Source organism: Sorex fumeus, unplaced genomic scaffold, assembly GCF_029834395.1.
Source record: "Sorex fumeus unplaced genomic scaffold, SorFum_2.1 ptg000047l, whole genome shotgun sequence".
Lineage (NCBI taxonomy): Eukaryota > Metazoa > Chordata > Mammalia > Eulipotyphla > Soricidae > Sorex > Sorex fumeus.
In genome coordinates this window covers 42270153-42291252 of record NW_026606104.1, presented here as the reverse complement: position 1 = coordinate 42291252, position 21100 = coordinate 42270153, and the positions used below count along the sequence as shown (strand labels likewise).

At 46.7% G+C, this 21100-nt stretch overlaps 1 protein-coding gene across 3 annotated transcripts in view; it reads left to right on the top strand.

Annotated features, from left to right (window-relative positions):
* The first annotated feature begins 793 nt into the window (after positions 1-793).
* Positions 794-21100, top strand: part of PAFAH2 (platelet activating factor acetylhydrolase 2) — an 86299-nt gene continuing 65992 nt past the window's right edge. For all 3 annotated transcript variants that reach the window (XR_008793702.1, XR_008793701.1, XM_056123181.1), the window contains exons 1-4: positions 794-953; positions 9585-9722; positions 10460-10613; positions 11556-11652. Coding sequence is in view for 1 of the 3 variants with exons in the window: in XM_056123181.1 (XP_055979156.1) it covers positions 9633-9722; positions 10460-10613; positions 11556-11652 (341 nt within the window). In the remaining 2 variants the exon portion in view is untranslated. The remainder of the gene's footprint in view (positions 954-9584; positions 9723-10459; positions 10614-11555; positions 11653-21100) is intronic.

The window sequence follows — 21100 nt, the reverse complement described above, 5'->3', positions numbered from 1 at the left end:
CAGGGGGCCAGGTGGTGGGTGTGACCCCCGCCTACTGGAATTTGGAGGATCTGGGTGGAGGATGCTCGACTCCAATCCAAGTAGGCTGGGAGATCTCGGCCCTGGAACCCACGTGGATTTATCCCTCTGCCAGTACCTTCAGGTGTGCGGAGAGTGGTCTCAGCATGGTGGTGGCTGGTCCTGGAGGTCTTCGGCTGCCGGGGCCCTGGTCGGGGCGGGGAGGAAAGCTCAACCCGCTCCCCTCCAACGGGCCCGGCGAGGAACAGTCAGGCGCAGGGGCAGACTGCCTGGGGACATCGGTGGTGGAAAATGTACTCTAGTGGAGGGATGGGTGTTCCATCATTGCATGATTGAAACTCAAACATGAAAGCTTTGTAACTATAGCTCATGGCAATTCAATTAAAAAAAAAAAAAAGAATATCTCTTAACCTACTTTTAGCACTCAAAAAAATAAAAAGGGTAAAGCAGGGGCGGAGCATGGGGAAACACACACACACACACACACACACACACACACACACACACACACACCACAGAGAAGAAAGCAAAACACAAAACCAAGGCTCTTCTAGTCCAGGCACGTCTGGGAACTATCTGAGGATGCAGACTAGGGTTGTTTACTGGCTGAGAAAAGCCCTCTGCGCCACCCGCGCAGGAGTGGCAGCCGCGCCTCTGACCGCCAGAGGGCGGACTCGTACCGCGTCCCGGGGCGAGGGCGGGTTCCGCCCCGGAGCGCCGCGTAGGACTCTGGGATTTGTAGTCAGGGTGGCAGCGCGCAGGCTGCGCGGTGCAGCTCGGGAGTTACTGTTCGGGGCGCGGGGGCGTCCCGCGCCTGGTCGCACCCTACTGACTTGTGCAGACTACAACTACCGACGGGCCTCGGCGGCCCGGGGACTCTCTCGTATCCCTAGCGTTGAGCGTGTGGGCCGCTCCCGAGGAGTCCCCTTGGCTGGGTAAGTTTGCCTGGAGAAAACTCCCACTCGAAGCCGAGTTCTGCAGACGTTGGCGTTTTTCAGCCCGCTGTGGGGCCTGCTCGGCTCAGTCCCGGAAGCTCCACGTTCGTTTTTTCGTCCGATCTGTTTCTTCCTCAGTCACCCCCGGTACTTACAGCACCCTTCACTTCCCCCCTGCCTTCCAGCCCTTTCACCGGACCCCACCCGGCGCCCTAGAGTGGGGACTCCCCGCCTACGCCTGAGCCCGCAGCGCCCCGGTCTCACGTCTCGGGCTGCCCGCACCTGCTGCGTGCCTTCCTCTCACCCTCGCTTTCCTCTTCCTAACGCTGGCAGCAGCTCGCCCTTCCTTCTTCCCGGTCCGCGCACTCGAGGCCAGCCGACCTGGCCCGCAGTTCCCTTCCCGGGTGACCTTGGGCAGGTGGTTCAACCTCTCTGGGGCTCACTGTCTCCTGCAAAGGGCAGCCGACAGAGACTGGAGCAAGAGGCCAGCAGGTAACCCGCCTGCCTGCCTTGCACGGCCCCACCAGGCGTGATCCCTGAGCTCAGAGCCGGGAATAAGCCCCGGAGCACCACTGGGTGTGGCTCCCAAACCAAATATATTTATGTTATGTATATGTAATGGCAGCTGACAGTTGCGCTCACCGCCTTAGGGTGAAGGTTGTGAGGCCAGTAAACGAGTTCTGTGAAACCATTAAGACTTCCCCACCGAGATTTTTTTTTTATTATAGTCAGTAATCCCTGGCACTTAATGGGGGGTGGGGTGCACACCTGGTGGTGTCCAGGGGTTATTTATGGCTCTGCATTAAAAAAAAAAACACCCCTGGCAGTGCTCAGGGGACCCTGTGGGGTGCAAGTGATTGAACCTGGGTCCGCTGCGTGCAAGACAAGCGCCCTATCTGCTGCAATATCGCTGGAGCTCCCTCCCTAGTACATTTTATATTGACTCCTTTGCCAGTTGCCCTCTCTGCCCTTGGGTCAAGGGCATTGGTCACTGCAATGACCTGGCCATTGCTCAAGTGCACCCTTGGAGCGCTCTCTAAGAGTAGGCTGTTTCCTCACTTCCTGCAGAGAGCAAAGGGCAGAGCTGAGAGCTTTCGGTCTCCAGAGAGCCTGCCTGAAGGCACCCTGACCCAAGAGACTTAAACCCCAAAGCCTTGTACTTGCTCTCACGGTGATTCAATAAATAAAATTATAAAAAATGAAAAAAAAAAGTAAGGTGGAGTTCATGCTCAATTCAATCAGCTAATCAGCGGCTGAATAAATAGCAGTACTCCTACATAAAAAAAAAAGTGATTATGTGGCCTGAAACAGCAGCCATGGAAAGGCCACGTCTTTGGCAGAAAGGTGGTCTCGCTGTCTTGCTGTCCACTAGATAGAGGCACCCCATCCCAGCATGCTGGATAGATGCAGTGGGCACCCCTTCACACACACACACACACACACACACACACACACACACACACACACTAGACCTGCTCAATTTCTCTGATTTGTGTAGGGGTGTCTTAAATCCAAAACGCCTGGGAAGAAAGAATCCGTTTTGCTCAGTCCAGGGCAAATGAGGCTTGTATGGAGTCTGGTGAAAGAAAGGCAGCGTGTTAATGGATCCGACCCTTTGGTGAACACTTGAAGTGCGCTAGGCCCCGCCCCTCCTCCTTGCTGGGATTCATCTGCGCCTCAAGCCAGAGAGGCTGCTCTGCGCTCTCCTCTCTGAAGACATTCACGTTCTCTTTTTCTCTTGAATGTGTAACTCTCTTTCTCTCCCCTGTTCCCTAAACATTCTTCTGCTTCAAAAACTAAAATAAAACAAAATGTACCAGGCCCTAGGATGATATCAATCTGTTTATTTCAATTTTACCTAAGAAGTGACTCTGCTCTTTTTGTTATGCTTTGTCTTGGAGCCACACCCTGGGGTGCTCGGAAAGTATTTCTGGCTCATTGCACCAGATTGCTCCCAGCAGCACTTGGGGGATCATGCAGTGCTGGACGGGTGGAGGTGGGAGGCCTGGGGGGGGGGGGGGGCAACATGGGTAAGTAATCTTCCTGACTCAGTGTTCCCATTTTTATATATAAAGAACTTAAAGGTCGTGTAGTTATAATAATCATCATAGTTAGAGCTGCCATTTGTAGTTTGAGTGCCTCTGTGTGTCGTGGTATTCATTCCTATTCAACAACTTCATGAGTGATCACTATTATTTCTACGATGTGTATAAATTATGGGCTGGAGCGATAGCACAGCGGGTAGGGCATTTGCCTTGCATGCGGCAGACCCAGGTTCGATTACTCCGTCCCTCTCGGAGAGCCCGGCAAGCCACCAAGAGTTTCCCACCCGCATGGCAGAGCCTGGCAAGCTCCCTGTGGTGTATTCGATATGCCAAAAACAGTAACAAGTCTCACAATGGAGATGTTACTGGTGCCCGCTCGAGCGAATGGATGAACAACGGAGGACAGTGCTGCAGTATAAATTATCAGAGTCTCAGAACTTAACAAACTCGCTCGAGGCCATTTGGCCATTAAAGTGGTGAAAGTAGAATTCAGTCTCACCAACACTTTTCTTCTTTAGATCATTTAACTTTATCTTTGGTTCAAAAATATGAAAGAATCGGGGCTGGAGAGATACAACTGGTAGGGCATTTGCCTTGCACGTGGCCGACCTGGGTTCGATTCCCAGCATCCTATATGGTCCCCTGAGCACTGCCAGAAGTAATTCCTGAGTGGTTGAGCTAGGAGTAACCCCAGTGCATCGGTGGGTGTGACCCAAAAAGTAAAAAAAAAAAAAAAGAAAGAAAAAGAATCTATGAAGCTTAGGTCAGAGCCAAATAAAAACTTTTTTTTTTTTAATGGGGAAAGCATGGGGTTATGGTTTGGACAAACAAACATAAAACATTCTCTTTTGAGTGAGAGTTTGGGTTTTGGGGCCACAGCCAGCACTATTTGGGGAGCTACTCCTGGCTCTATGCTCAGGACCAGTGGTATTGGGGTAGAACCTGAGTCAGCTTCACGCTAGACAAGTGTTCTAACTCCTCTACAGTCTCTTTGGCCCTATAAATCACATTCTTCACTCAGAAAGCGTTTGTTGGATAAATGACATCAAAAGTGAGAGCAGTCATGTGCAGTACACTACACTGAACTCCATGTCTGTATGTCTACCCATCCTCTGGGTAGTCAGGTGGTTAAATTAAATCAAGCTATTATATAGTCAATAGTCATAGTAAAGGACTGGAGTGATGGTACAGTGGGTTGGGCGCTGGCCTTGCATGTAGCCCACCTGGGTTCAGTCCCCGGCATCCCATATGGTCCCCTGAGGAGTGATTCCTGAGTACAGAGCCAGGAATAACCCCTGAGCATTGCTGAGTGTGGACCCAAAACAAAAATAAATAGTCTAGGGCTAGAGAGATAGTACAGAGGTGAAAGCTTGGCTCTTGCCTGGCATGCACCTTGCGGCCTCAGCACTAGTTCAAATCCAGATATCACATATGGTTCCCCTGCACCACCCGGTGTAGCCGCTGAGCACTGCCTGGATGTGGCCCCAAAACCAAAAGAATAAAGAATGATTATAGTCATTATTTTATTAATATAAAAATTGTGGACTGAAATATAAGTACACACTCATGTTTGTTGTATGCATATGATAACATGTTTATTGCATGTATGCATATCTTAATTAAAAAAAAATCTCGTGTACCATCCTGATTAGATGTTCTCAAAACTTACTGATCAGAAACATTAGGAAGCTTTTAAAACTGGTCTTTTGAGTTAGTACAGGGGTTCAGGCACTTGCCTTCTACTCAGCTGACTCTGGTTTGAGCCTCCCTTTGGTTCCATTCTAGGCACCACATCATACCCGGAGCATTGTCACTTATAGCCCCAGTCAACACCACTGGGTGTGACTCTGGTGGTTCCCAAGCTCAGGGGTGACCTATATAATCCCCAGCAACACAGAGCCTGAATAGCACCACATTCTAGTGGTCCTAGTGGTCCTAGTATTGAACCACTGCCTTCAGGCCACCTGCTGGGGTGGTCCCTGCCTACCAAGCAAAACAAAACAGGCCCGAGAGATGACTGTATGGACTGAGTGCTTGCTCTGCATGTGGGAGGCCCTGGGTTCAATTCCTGGCACTGTTTGCTTCTCTGAGCACCACAGGGTAAGGTCCTCAACAAAAACAAAGTGATAAAACCTGGTCTTTGGGAATGGATTCCCTAAAATTGCTTATTTTTGAAACTTTTCTTGATGATTTATGATTAGTACAGGCACCTCTGATTTTGACTTTACTCAAAGAACTTCTAGGTAAGGAGCTAATAGAACACTGTTAGAGTAGAGATTATCTAGGGCTGGAGATATAGTATAGTGGATAGGGCACTTGCCTTGCACATTGTCAACCTGATTCTATCCCTGGCACCCCATACAGCCCCCCCACAAGTTTCACTAGGAGTAGTTTCTGACTTCAGAGCCAGGAGTAAATCCTGAGAATCACCAGTGTGCTTCCCCCCCACTCCCAAATAAAATCAAACAAATAAAAAAGAATAGGGATAATCCAAGAGCTATCCTTAAGCAGTCTGTGATTATCAAGTGAGGGAAGCAAAAAGCATTTGGATTTGAAAAGAAGAAAGGTTGGAAGAATTGGGAAAACTTTGCAGAAGACCAGAGATGTCACTGAATCTTAATGGATGGGACATGTTTGAATAAGTGGAAAGGCCTTTAGATAGGTACCATCATAAATTGTTTAGCAAGGTGAGCCAAAAAGGGGAGTCACCTGGGCTGATCTTCTTGACAAGTTCTATGACATACATTAGAAATGACATTGGACTCTGGATGTCCTGTGCAGATGTCTCTTGGGCAGAATTCTCAAGTCAGTTTGAATTTTTCCAACAGTCTGGCTCAGCCCAGGGAATGCAGATTCATTTCTTCTTAACCACACCCAGTCCAGTTTGCTTCTTTAATTTTTATCTCTTTTCTTTTTCATCTCTTTTTCAAACTGAATTTAGTAGATGATCCTCCAGACATTTTCCAGTACCACAAGAGGGTTCTGTTCTTCTGTTTGGCTGATTTTGTGTGTGTGTTGGGGGGGGGGGGGCACACCCAGAGTTGCTTAGTGCTCTGTGCTCAGGGACCATTCCTGGTAGGGTTTCAGGGACCATCTGGAGTGCCAGGTATCAAACCTGTGTCGACTGAGTGCAAGGCAAATGTCCTACCTGCTGTACTATCATTCTGGCCTGTTTGGCTGACTGTTTTATTTTTGTTTGGGGGCCACATCCGGCTATGCTCAGGGTTTACCTCCAGTTTTGCACTAGGGGATCACTCCTGGCAGAGATGAGGGACCAGACGCAGTGCTGAGACCCCTGCCCCAGTCAACAAATATTTCCTGGATACCTCCTAAGTGCTTTAAGTGTATCACATTTTATCTCCATAGCAACCCTATGAAATAATACATAGTGTTCCCTATGTAGATGGAGAACCAGGCTCAGAGAGATCGGATAACTTGGCCAAGGTTAAAAAAAAAAAAAGCTAGGCAGGGCTGGAGCCATAGTACAGCAGATAGGGTGCTTACTTTGCATGTGGTGGATCCAGGTTTGATCCCTGGCACCCCATATGATTCCTCCGAGTCTGTGAGAAGTGATCTCTGAGTGCAGAGCCAGGAGTAAGTCCTGAGTACCACCAGTTGTACCCCAAAACCAAAACCAAACACACAAAAGAAAACTAGGCAGTGAAGGGTTCCAGCCCCTCCACACCTTCTTAGAATGTTCTTTTCTCACCTGGCAGCCATCACAGACTACTCAGGTTCTCATGTGCATTCTTTCCTCTCTACCTTTGCCTTTCTTCTTCTTGAAAATCAACTTTTTCCATTTCTTTCTGTCCTCCATCCACTTTGACACTACAGGACTCCTACTTCACAGAGCTCTCTAGCAGTATTTTATCTGCCCCTTCTTTGTGGGTCAGTAGAACTTGCAGCTGCTTCATTGTCATGTGAATGCTCTGTCTTGTGCCTCTGATTCAAATCTTCCGTGTGAGACCTCAGTGACAAGAGCGGAAGCTCCACATCTGATACTAAGCTATACACGTCAACTTCATTCTGCTTAAGTTATCTGTGGCCTGGACCAGGAATGTTGTTTCTTTTTAAAACGGATGGGGTGTGGGTGGTGGAAAGAGCAAATCAAACCCAGGTCAGCAGCCCCAATAGCTCAAGAGACTGGATTACATGCTTTAGTGCAGGAGGTCTGAACTTGATTCCTAGTAGTGTATAGGTCCCTGAAAACTGCCAGGAGCAGCCTTTAAACCCCTGAGCTCTCCTGGGTTTGACCTTACCCCCTAAACCCCACAATAAGCAAGAAAGCAAACAAACAAAAACAAGAAAGAAATTTTCAGGATATATCAATATCTCAAAGGGTTAGTGCACATACTTTGCATGCAAAAAACTTGGGTACCATCCCTGACTCTGTACATTCCTCTAAGGACCACCAGGAGAAATCACTGAGCACTACTGGGAGTAGTCCCTAAATACTTCTGGTTGTGCTCCCCCCCAAAAAAGAAGGAAATAATATTTTTTTCTCAGCCATCAACCCAGAGTCCTGGGCTTTACTCTGGTTGGACCAACTTGGTCCATGTGCCATATCTCTGTCCAAATATAGACCCAAGGCTCCCAAGTCTCAGGTCAATTAAGGCCCATTTCTAGAATGTGGCTAGCAATAGGTCACAGGGTTACTGCTTAGGGCTGGGCAAGATAAAACAATATGGAGAAAAAACAGAGCAATTGTACAGAGGGTAGGGTGTTTGTCTTGCATATGATCGACCCAGGTTCAATTCCCAGCATCCCATATGATCCCCCAATCACTGCCAAGAATGATTGCTGAGTACAGCCCTGAGCACTGCTGGATATAGCCCAAAACCCAAAACCACAGCCTAACCAAACAAAAAATCAATATAGATTAGAGAAGTTTGACTACTTTCCAGCCACATTCTCTGTGAGAGATCAGGCTCTGTTAAGTGTGTGTGTTCTTTTTTTTTTGTTATTTTTTGGGCCAGACCCAGCGATGCTCAGGGGTTACTCCTGGCTCTTCACTCAGGAATTACTCTTGGTGGTGCTTGGGGGACCATACGGGATGCCGGGGATTGAACCTGGGTCAGCCACATACATGGCAAACTCCCTACCCGCTGCACTATCGCTCCGGCCCTAAGTGTGTGTTCTTGCATAAATTATCTAACTCTATCAAACATTAGTTTTACAGGAAAGAACAATATACATCTCAGAGGATTGCTGTAAGGATTCAGTTAAATAATTTATGTCATTCCTGGGACAGTAAGTGTGGTAATGGTACCAGCAATGAGACAGCAGGGGGCTAGTGGACAATGGCGATAACTCCAGTCTGTGAACAGCCCAGTGAGGTGTTAGCTAGTCCCAAGTACACATATTTGTCACTGTTTTTTTTTCTTTTTGGGTCTCACCCGGCGATGCTCAGGGGTTATTTCTGGCATTGCACTCAGGAATTACTCCTGGCGGTGCTCGGGGGACCATATGGGATGCTGGGAATCGAACCTGGGTCGGCCGTGTGCAAGGCAAACACCCTACCCGCTGTGCTATTGCTCCAGCTCTCATATTTGCCACTTTGAAGCCTTCTGTTTGATCTTCTATCCACAGGATACTCTTCCCTGGCTCTGCCCTACTGTGCTCTTTTCTTTGGGGGTGAAGTGGGGGATGGGCCCATACCCAGGATCTACTCCCAATGTGTAGTGCTCAGGGGAGGGACTATGTGGTGCCCAGGATCAAACCCAGGAGTCCTGCGCACTCCATGGGCTCCTGCATGCTGCATGTGCTCCACCCCTTCCGACTCTCTCCCATCCCCCTTCTTTGTTTTTATGACCATCCAGAAGCATTTTCCTTTTCCTCCTCTGCCTCTAAATCTTCCTCACATTTCAATGTCCAGCACAGGTACCATGTTTGTAGTCCAGAGTTGAGGTCTGTGTATTTAATAGATTTGTAGATATTACTTTCTCCCTGTGCTTAGGGTCAGTAAGGATTAACAGCTCAGGGCTGGAATAAACAGACCAAGGTGTGCCACCTAACAGCGCGACTTGGAAATGTCACTCATAGTTACCGGATCACAGTTTCCTCATCTGTAAAACAGGGATATAGGAGTACCTTCCTCACACAGGAGAGAATGAAATGATGACTCTGTTAGGGTAGTTCAGTGCTGACACAGAATAAGCAATGCCTCTTCGTAGATGTTAGTCTTCCTAGCCTCACGAGGCCAAGATCTGTTATATTCTCTGCAGTAGCTGTGCAGAGCACATAGTAGGTACTAGAGAAACTTGCTGTTGGGTTTGAAAGAATATGGAAGTTCCAGTTCCTCTTCACACTTGTCTTTGCATCCTATCTCCAACAGTAAAAAGTAGGCCTGGGGCGAGGCTTGTGACTCAAGTGGCAAAATAAATGCCATGCATGTCTGATGTTCTGAGTGCCGTTCCCGGAGCTGGGAATGGGGGAGCCCCGTTGGCCCTAGTCAAAGTCAGTGGAGCAAAAAACTGCCTTTGGAGAATTGAAGAGTCACTGTCAGGGAGCAAGTGTTGATAAGAGGTGACAGTCACGTGTGAGCCACCGGAAACCCTTAACAGACTCTTCTGTGCTCTGCCTCCAGCCATCAGGGTCAGCACTGCCCAAGGAGTACTGTTCAAGTGGTGATGAAATGGGGATCAACCAATCTGTGGACTTTCCACCTGTCACAGGACCCCACCATGTAGGCTGTGGGGATGTGATGGAGGGGACAGGTTGCCAGGTGAGTATCCCCCCATTTCCCTCCACAGTCTCTGCCTCTGTCAGCGGTTTGCCCCCTGCTTTGATTCTGAGCTTTTCTCTCCACTTGTTCCTCTGTCCTCTGGCTCTTCACTCCCCTCTCCTCTGTGCCCCCCATCCCATCCCAGTTTGAGGCCTGCTATTCCTTGTAAATTCTCATCTCCTCCCATGTGAATGAAGGTGCTGCTGTATCCCAGCAGTCAGCCTGGAGAAGAGGGCTGGATAGTCCACCTTCAGCACAAATTAATCCCTTGCTCCTAAGACCAGGCTTAAATCTTTTCCCTGCCAAACACTGAAAACGGTTTGGCATAATTTAAAGTACAATTGGTAGGCCAGAGTAACAGCTCAAAGGGCTGGACTCATGCCTGGCATGCACAGAACCCAAGTATGACCCCCAGCACTGCCACATGGCCTTCCTGAGCACTGCTGGGAATAGCCCTGGTGCTCCCAAACCACGGCCGCAAACAAAAATCAAACAAAAAAAATATATAGTTGGCTATTTGAAATAATGTAAGCTGTATAATTATGCTTTAAGTAAAATGCTATTTTTAAAAAGTAGATTTTCTAAATATAGAATTCAGGCTTATAAATCAAAGCTTAAGTTTCCCTGTTTTGATGCCCTGCCTTGCTAGTTCCCCGAACACCCCCTGAATGTCTGTTGGGAAGTCTGGCAGGGCTTGGGCTCCTTGCTCTAAGCAGCTGGCCTCTTCTTTCCTACAGGGGAGCTTCTTTCGACTCTTCTACCCCTGCCAAGATCCAGTGAAGACACCAGAGCAGCCCTTGTGGATTCCCCGCTATGAGTACTACAGTGGCCTGGCCGACTACCTGCAGTTTAACAGGCGCTGGGGGGCTCTGCTATTCAACTTGGCTGTGGGTGAGGACTGGCCTGGACCCCAGCTACTCTCCCAGTTTTTTGCTTATGTTCCTCAGAGATCCCCGGACAAACCAGCGCCTTCCACTTTGTATTATTTGGGCCTTTTGTAGTGGGGCAGCCTGAGGCAGAGGAGTGGAGAGAGTTAGGAAAGAACTGTGGACGTAAGAGTATTGGTTATAGAATGAGACTGCCTTGGCTTCCAATCCAGACTTACTGTTTACTGCCTGTGGGGCATAGGTATGTTACTTAACCTGCCTGAATGCTTCCCTTTGCAGGATTATAGCGGGGGCTGTACGCAAAGCCTTTAGTGCAGTGCTTGGGACATAAACTGTTCCATAAACGGTGACTGTTGGACATTTACTCAGTGTGTATTAATTCCCACTCTGTCAGCTGTTGTGTAGGTTGGAGGTTTCCAAGCATAATTGGCTTACCACCCCCTTCTCAGAAAAACATCGCTCAGTTCCACCCTTACCTTCTTAAAGCAAATAAAAAGAATGGCCATCTCCCCCTCACCCCCACCCCCACTGGTGCACCTGAGGCTACTATTACCCACCCCACCCCTGGCAGGGCACTAGGGGCTGGTATCTTCCACTTTGGGAAATGCTGGTATAGATCAAAGAAGCATTGGAACTATTAAGGAGCAGGAACCACATACTTCCCTTGAAGGCCCCACAGATCTTGGGAACTCTTGGCAGCTCAGGGATTCAGGGATGTGTCTGTACCTGCTCAGTACTTCTCTTTTGGATTTATCTTCCCATTTTCTAATTTTTTGATGCTCCCTAAGGAAGAAAAGAGGAAGGACTGGGTGACTGACTGCCCTGGGCTGCTCAGGGTAGAGAACAATGGTGGCCTGCACACAGGAGGGGCACATGTCCCCCCTGTCCAAGTGTGCCCATTACAGGATGGGGCAGCCCGAGATTCTACAGCTCCTGTCTCTTCTAGGGTCTTTTCGTCTGCCGATGAGCTGGAATGGACCCTTTAAGGCAAAGGACTCTGGATACCCCTTGATCATCTTCTCCCATGGCCTGGGAACCTTCAGGTAAGCAGAGCTCTCTCCAGACCTTGTCCAAGTCCTTGTCTGGTGACAGCTGCTAAGTTTCAACCTATTGACAAAGGGCAGAGAAACAGACCATTCTATCTGCCACCTATCTTGGCCACCATCTGCCTCACTCCATAGCACTGGGCCCCTTCTCTAGAAGGTGTTTTCTAACCCCTGTTACCTGGGAAAGCCCTTCAGCAGGCTTTGCATCTTTTGCTTTTAACGTTCCGTCATCAATATAAATAGACACTTTGAGCTTTCTTCCCGTGTAACAGCTCAGAAGTACTAGAAGGACCTTGAACTTTGTCATCAGAGTGATTCATCCCCCTGAAGGGGAGGGAGGGCTCTGGCGGGGGCTGGAGGGTGACAGAGAATGAGAGGAGTCCCTCCTCTGCCCCTGCAGAGCTTCAAGACTCACCTCTGAATGTTACCACTGTTGCGTGCCCCACGTGAGCTTGGTAGGACTCCCGCAACCTGGGTCTCCTCTTAGCTACCAAGTGGGGCGCTGCCTCCGCAGGCTAGCTTGGGGGGATTTGGTAATACCTGTGGGTGTATACGTGTGTGCCTCTCACCACTTCCAGGCAGGGAGGAAGATGGGATGGGGAACTATGAAGCTTTTTGTCCAAAGAGATAATGCAGAGGTTAAGGTACTTGCTTTGCGTGGAGCTGGCCACTATTTGATTCCCAGTACCCCATGATCCCAAGAGCAAAATTGGGAGCAAACCCTCAAGTGCAGAGCTGGGAGTAGCTCATGAGCACCACTGGGCATGGGCCAACACTTTCCCCTTAATGAACAAAAAAACAAGACTCTACCAGATTTTGGGAGACATTAGTTAGGTTTTATAATTCAGTATTCATTCAAAATTCTTCCCAGGAATTCTTATCTCTACACTTTGATGTGTAATATAGCTTAGAACCTCTAGTGTATGTGTTCCCATTAAGTTTGTGAATATTCTCTATGTTTATCTGTCAACAAATACCTTTCATTTATGTCCCATACTGTAAAACATCTTAAAGCTATCGATTTTTGCCTTCCGACTCCCCAAACAATTATCCACAGGGTAGCCAGGGAGAATAACTTCATTAATTTTTTATTAAAAAAAATGTTTTTGTTTTTGGGCCACACCCTATGATGCTTAGGGATTACTCCTGGCTCTGCTCAGGAATCACTCCTGGTAGGGCTCAGGAGATTGAACCCAGATTGGCTGTGTGCAAGGCAAGCACCCTACCCACTGTACTATCTCTCCAGCCCCAGGGAGATCTATTTTTTCTTTTTTTTTTTATGTAGGAGTACTAATATTTATTCAACCACTGATTAGCTGATTAAATTGGGCATGAACTCCACCTTACTTTTTATTTTTTTCATAATTTTATTTATTTTTTCTTCTTATATTTATTTATTGAATCACTGTGGGAAACATTACTAAGCTTTCAGGCTTAAGTCTTGGTCATACAATGATCAAACACCTCTTCCTTCACCAGTACTCATTTTTCACCACCAAGAACTCCAATATACCCCCCTCCCACCCCTCCCAATGCCTGTGAGGCAGATGATTTCCACTTAACTCTTCTCTACATTGATTACATTCATTATTTCGACAAAAGATGCACCATTATTGTTTAGAATTTTGCCCCCCCCCCAAAAAAAATCAGAATTGCTGAAAAGGCATTGTGAAATACTTTGTTTTCTATAGCTCGTTATGAGAATCATATAATCTCGTGCAGCTGCAATAGCAGCCTCGCAATTTTGGATTTCTGCAAAGAGCCGGATAATTATGAGATTGGTTTCTGTGCGTCCGATGTTATGGCTGTGCCGGAGAGCTGCTCGTGGGGGGCAACTTGTGGCCTCGGTAGGACGTGAAGGACGAGCTGGTACCGCCCCCCTTCCCATGAGACTGCAGTTGCCCCATCACTGCTGGCTCTTACCTGGCTTTCCAATAAGCTCTGAGGTGGCAGCCACCTTGCTGCCAGGTGGGCGGGATAAAGGCCGAAGGGAGCAACACCCTTTCCCTCCTACAGAGGCATGGTGCCCTCCATTCACTTTTCTGCCACAAGCTGCCGGGCTCTGGATTAAGTACTTTTGGGAGATCTATTTTGAAATCAAATAGTTATTATGGGACTTGGAATAGTGATTGGATTGTTGTTATAGTAAGTGCGCATTAATATTTGTTGAATGAGTGAAGGTGACTTCCTCACTTAAATCTTTATAATAGCCTTTTGAACTTAATTTTCTTTCTTTTTCCTATTCCTTATTTCCTTTGTGGTGAGGGCCACTCCTAGAGGTTCCTGGAAGCTCCTCCTGGCAAAGGACCATGAGATTCTGGGGATCAAGGTAGAGCTTCTACATGTGCTCCAACCCTTTGAGCCGTCTCCCTGGCCTCTAATTCATCTTTTTTTTTTTTCCATGGACTGACCTGGATGTAGATCCAGGACCAAAATTTCAATTTCTCTCTCACTACATGCTTCACTCACTCCAGCCCTCCTGGCAAATTCGCCTCTTCTCACTTTTATCTCAGGCTTTCCATTGGGGCTGCACTTTGAGCCTGTCCCTTACCTAGACCGTCAGTTCTTCTTAAACTCACACAAAATAGGGGGCACGGCACCCACAGCGGTGGTGGCTCTATCTCTCCCACCGCCCGCGTTCGGTAGTCTTTGCCCCCTTGCCCAATCTACCGTCTCCTTATATCTCTCTCCAAGAGGAATTGGGGAAAACAATTACATAGGTGTGGTCACAATCAATAGGGGTAGAGATCAACAGGGGTAGAAATCTTAGCCTCAGGGAAGGCCGCTCCTAGGACAGATCCTTCCTCAGCAGGAGGACCCACCCTAGAGCATAATCCCATGGGCATGCCTCTCCTTTCCTTGTCCGACAAGCATATAAGAATATAAAATCATAGATTTCTGGGAAACTTATTTTACAAATTAAAAGTCTGATTAAGGGGAAAGCTGATTAACTGGGTGGGAAGGAGAGCATAGGGAAGACTGTTTACAGATAAACACAATGGAAGTGGAAGTGCTTCAGGAGACAGTGATGGGTGTAACCAGATTGATGGGTGTAACCAGACAAAACCTAAGCTTCTTGTAGAGGGACAAAGCAGTGTTACCCAACATCCTGCACCCTCTTCCTTTTACCCCAGTCCCTCTTTTGCCTGGCTAATTTCAGGCAATTAGGAGTGATCCCTCAGTGCAGAGCCAGAAGTAAGTCCTGAGCACAGCTGGATGTGATCCAGCCCTCCCACTACCAGTACCACTAAAAAAAATTTACTTTCAAGCTCTTAGCTTGGACATAACTTTAGGTTTTTTTGTTTGTTTGTTTGGGGGACACACCCAGCAGTCCTAGGGCTTACTCCTGGCTCTGCTCTCAGGGAACACTCCTGCTCTGTGACCATATGTGGTGCTGGTGCTCAAACCAGAAGCGGCTAAGTGCCCAGTGTGCGCCTTACCTGCTGTACTATTTTTCTAGCCCAGATTTCACTTTCTTAGATACATGCATCATTAAAAAAATTTATATAGATACTTTTTTTTTGTTTTGCTTTTGCTTTTTGGGTCGCATCTGGCGACGCACAGGGGTTAATTCTGGCTCTGCACTCAGGAATTACTCCTGGAGGTGCTCAGGGGACCATATGGGATGCTGGGGATCGAACTCAGGTTGGCTGCTTGCAAGGCAAATGCCCTACCTGCTATACTATAGCTCCAGCCCCATAAACAAAAAAATTTTATTTTGATTTAAACCATTTATATTGAGGTGCCAGGATTTAAATTTTTTAATCACTTTTCATCCGTGTATCATTCTCTTTCTTTAAAATTAATTTTTTGTTAAAAACCATGATTTACAAAGTTGTTCACTGTACAGTTCTTTTAAGCATTTAGTATGCCAGTACCACCAGTGTGACCTTCCCTCCACCAATATCCCCAGTTTCCCTCCCAGTTCCAACATGCCCCCTTAGGCACATAACAAATTTCCTTCTTATCACTTAGTCCAACAACACTTTAAGAAATGGCAAATAGAATGATCAGAAATTAAATCAGTAAGAACCATTTGTGATTACTTTATGATTTTTTATTTTTTTTATTTGTTTTGGTCCACACCTGGCAATATTCAGGGGTTATTCTTGGCTCTGCACTCAAGCATCACTCCTGGCGATGCTCAGGGGACCATATGGGATGCTGAGAATCAAACCCGGTTCTACTGTGTACAAGGAAAGTGCCTTAACTGCCGTACTATCACTCCGGCCCTTCATGCACACGTCATTCTAATAGACCCATTACCAGAGAGCCTGTTTCCGTCCATCACTGTCCCAAGGATCCACACAGTCTCTCCCCCGCCCCTCCCAATTCCTCATTTGTCCTATAAACAAAATCTTCAGTTCCCCATTTGTTGTTCCCTTACTTTGTTTCTTTTCAAATCCCATATGGGAGAGAAACAATAATCTTGACCCCTATATTTTATTATTTTCCAGAAATATGCTTTCATAAGGCTGTTGGTACTTCTCAGTGCTCAATTTCACTCTCATGAATTATTTGTAATTCATGAATTACTCTTCTTTTTTGGTGGTGGTGGTGGGGGTAGAGTTGGATCACATTCAGCTGTGCTCAGGACTTACTCCTGGCTCTGTGCTCAGGGATCACTCCTAGCAGGGTATAGGGGACCATACGTGGTGCTGGGGATTGAACTGGGCCAGCCACATGCAAGCAGGTGCCTTACTACCTCCAGCCCCTTGTGTGATTACTCTTTAATAACTCTTTCCTACTATATTGTAAGCTTCACGAAGGCCGAGAGACCAGATGTTTTTTCCCCCAGTACCTATGACAGTAGTGGATTCCAACAAATACTGAATGAATGCAAAGGCTGTCTTTTGCTGAGGTTTTCAGTCATTCAGCAAATATCTGTGTTGTAGCAGCTCCTGGACATGAGAGAAATCTGGAATATACAGAGATAAACAAATTGTATAAAAGGTGGAGTATATATATAAGCCAGAGTGATAGTACAGGCATAGGGTGCTTGCCTTGCATGTGGCTGACCCGGGTTTGATCCTTGGCACCCCTTGTGGTCCCCTGAGGCCCAACAAGAGTGATTCCTGGTCACAGAGTCAGTAGTAACTCCTGAGCATAGCTCAAAAACAAAAAAGTAGATATATAAAAATAAATTGCAGGGGTGATGCATGTTGAAAGTAGACTATGGACTGAACATGTTTGCCACTCAATGCCTCTTTTGCAGACCACAACACCCAAAAGGAGAGAGAGAACAAAAGGGAATGACCTGCCACAGAGGCAGGGTGGAATGGGGGGATGGGGGTGGGAGGGATATTATCCATGGTGGTGAAAAATGGGCACTGGTGGAGGGATGGATATTTGATCACTGTATAATCAAAACCCAAGCACAAAAAATTGTAAATCTACAACTGTACCTCATAGTGTTTCACTAATAATAAATAAATAAATAAATGAATAAATTGCACAAAAGGTAGAATATATAGATAACGAAAGTTGCATCCACTGAAGAAGGCTTACTAAAGGCTCAGGTAACTATAAGCCACAGCAAGAGGCTGGAAAGACAACCTGGTTTTCAGTATTGCTTTCTACTTCCTTTTTTCTTTTTTTTTGGTGGCAAGGGGTGGGAGGGTGGTGTTTGTTGTATTTAAGTTATACCTGGCAATGCTCAGGTGTTACTCCTGACTCTGCACTCAGAAATCACTCCTGGCAGTTCTCAGGGGGCCAAATGGGATACTGGGGATTGAACCCAGGTCGGCCTGAATGCAAGGCAAGTGCCCGACCCACTATACTATCCTCTAGCCTCAGTATGGCTTTCTTTTTGTTGTTGTTGTTGTTTTGGACCATACCCAAAACAGGCAATGCTCAGCACTTACTCCTAGCTCTGCACTGAGAGATCACTCTTGACAGGGCAGGGCATGGGGAGCATATGTGAGGGATTGACCATACATGGTGTTCAGGACCAAACCTGGGTTAGCAATGTACAAGGCAAGCACCTTACCCACTGTGCTGTCTCTCCAGCTCCTCAATACTGATTTCTTATTCAGTCAGTTTGCTACTTGCTGTGTGCCAGGGCATGTGCTGGAACTGCGTATTCCATACCAAGTAAGAGAGAGTGCATGCTTGGGAAAGATGTCTAGCAGGGAAAAGAACCAAGAAACATCCTGTGATTTCACAGTTATTTTATATAAGACTAAGAAAATACATGCTTTTAGTTTTTCTTGCTCAGAATCTATCTTGAGACTTAATACTTCATTGACATGGTGAATCAGTTATAAATATTACACAAACTTCAAGATAAAGGTCAGAGCAAGGAAGGGACCTAGTTTCCTTCCGCTGAATCCATGGTTAATTTGGGCTCTAAAATTCTCCTCTGGAGCCAGAGATAGCACAGTGGGTAGGGCATTTGCCTTGCATATGGCTGACCTGTTTCAAGCCCCGGGGCCCTCATATGGTTTCCTGAGCACCCATCAGGTGTTATTCCTGAGTGCAGAGGAAGGAGTAACCCCTGAGCATCACCAGATATGGCCCCAAAACAAAAACAAACAAACAAGTAAATCCTCTTGTTCATAATCTTATGACTTCTCATTCCAGGGAGGATCATGTATGTTTAAAGAAACCCCAAATATTCCCATTGTGCCTTTCTCTCCTTTGGTTCCCACACAGTCCTGTAGGCAGGCAGGTAGAAAAGTGTATTTTTCAGATGAGCAAGTGGGTTCTGAAAAGCAGACTTGCCCAGGATTAGAGTTTGAACTGAGCAGGGATCAGAAATCTCTCTGGCTGTTAAATCTAGTTCTCTGTCTACACCAGAAGAGTGGAAAAGGTGAAAAGATGCTTGAAAAACTGACCTTCTGGGGTCGGGGAAATAGTACAATGGTTAAGGCACATGCCTTGCGTGCATCGGACCACAGTTCCACCTTCAGCGCCCCAGGGACCTCCAAGCATCCCTGGATGAAAGCCTCCAAGCACTACGGGCTGAGCAGTTCAGCGTCATGGGGCCCTAGCTTTTTTTTTTTTTTTTCTTTTTTTTTGGGGCCCTAGCTTTAAGCCCTCTGGCCTCATTGGCCAAGAATCTCTGGGAGGGACCCACAGAAAAACTCCAAAAATAAAAATTATAAAGATGATTTCTTGTTCAGATAAAAGAAAACTATCTCCCTTGAATATATATCTTGCTCGCTTATCTCAATATTTCTTTGCATGCTTATTTCTGCTTTGGAGAAGCAAACGTATACTTTTCTCTCTCTCCTCACATCTTTCTAAATAAGTTTCAATAAAAACTTTCTTGTTTCACAATAAAAGGAAGAGAGAGAAAGAAAGAGGAAGGAAGGAAGGAAGGAAGGAAGGAAGGAAGGAAAGAAAGAAAGAAAGAAAGAAAGAAAGAAAGAAAGAATGCTAAAGGGGCTGGAGTGATAGCACAGCGGGTAGGGCATTTGCCTTGCACAGGGCTGACCTGGGTTTGATTCCCAGCATCCGATATGGTCCCCTGAGTACTGCCCAGAGTAACTCCTGAGTGCAAAGCCAGGAGTGACCCCTGAGCATCACCAGGTGTGACCCAAAAAGAAAAAAAAAAAAGAATGCTAAAGAAAACTAGTGGTACACAGGGCTAATGTGGTTCCATGAAGTTTCGGAGATCCAGACTTCTCATAATCTTGTTCCACCATGCGTGGCTTCCATTTCTAAGGCTGGCATCTCTTGCCCCAGAGTTTTACCACTATGCATTACATCTACAATCCAGGCACTGGGTTGTAGGGAGCACTCCCTTTCTAAGGACATCTTCTGTATATGTGCTGTAATAATTGCTTACACCCCGGGCTGGAGTGATAATACGGTGGGTAGGTGCTGACCTGGGTTTGATCCCTGGAGTCCCATGTGGTCCCCTGAGCATTGCTGCAAGTGATTCCTGAGTTCAGAGCTAGGAGTAACCCCTGAGCATCACCAGTGTGCCCCCCAAAACAAAACAAAACAAAAATTAATTGTTTACATCACCAAAGCAGACTTCAGCTGCTCTGTCCAATATAGTGGCCTCTAGCTAGATGTAGCTATTGAGTACTTAAAATATGGCTGGTCCAAACTTTGGTGTATTGTCACTATTAAACACACTCTGAATTTCAAAAACTACTTTTATTTGTTTGTTTATATTTGGGCAACATTCAAACATAAATAGCGTGGGGTTTTTCCCGGCAATTCCCAGGATGATGGGATGCTGAGATAGAGCCCTGGCCTCTGGCATGCCGTGGCACTTGTCCTTTGAGTGATCTCCCAGGGCCAGACTTTATTTTTTAAAAATAGAATGTAATAGCAGCTGACTCCAAAACTCAACTTTGGCCCGATAAAAATAGAATGTAATGAAATATTTGATTAGTTTTAAATTTTTTATTGTACATTCAGATGATAATTTAGCTATACTGGGCTAAACTTAATGTGTTATTCAAATTCCACCTCTTGGGCCTGGAGAGATAGCTCAAAGGGCTGAGTGCATGCTTTGCATGTGGGAAGCCCCTATTCAGTTACCAGTACCCCATGGTTCCCTGTACACGGGGCAGGGGCCATTCCCACCAGGCTTTGCTGGGTGTTTCTCCCCTGCATCCCAAAAAATTTACTACAGAATTCCATCACATTTTGCTTTTTGTTGTTGGCTTGGGGCTATCCCATGGCTCAGTGCTTGGGAGTTGCTCTGGCTTTAAATCTGGTCCTTCTGCATGTCCCAACCCACTGAGTTATCTTTCCAACCCTCTCTTTTTCCTTTTCAAAATTTATCTACCAGGGCCAGAGAGATAGCACATGGGGCTAAGGTGCTTGCCTTGATGCAGCTGACACCAGTTCAATCCCCGACACTACATCCCCTGAGCATCACCAGAAGTGAGCCTTCTGCACAGAGCCAGGAGTAACCCCTGAACACCTGTGCTTAATGTTAGAGACCTTGAATTTGCTCCTGTCATAGCACAGCCTCCTGAGAGCACCAGCAGACCCAAGTATCACAGTGCTGGGCTCCAGCATTGACCCAGACCTGCACCCAGAGCCAGATATCACCAGGAGTAGTCCCTGCCATTTCCACACACACTCAACACCATCAGGTGTGGCCTCTATAAACCTTTTGTTTATTTGTTTTAGTTTTGGGGCACACCCATCAGAGTGAGGGCTTACTCCTGCCTCTGCATTCAAGGGTCATTCTTGGCTGGGCTCAAGGGTGCTAGGGATCAAACCTGGGTTGGCCACATGCAAGGAAAGCAGTTAGCTGCTGTATCATCTCTCTGCTCCAAACCTTTCTTCTTCTTTTTATTTTTTTAAAAACTAAAGTGTATTAGACTGGGGAATTAGCACCAAGGGCTGGTGTGCCTGGCTGGCTGGCATGTATGGGCCCTGGCTTAGATCCCTGTCACCACATGGCCTTCATGGCACCGCACTAAAAAAAAAAAAATTAAAATCAATCTACTAGAAAAATTCATTTACAAGGATA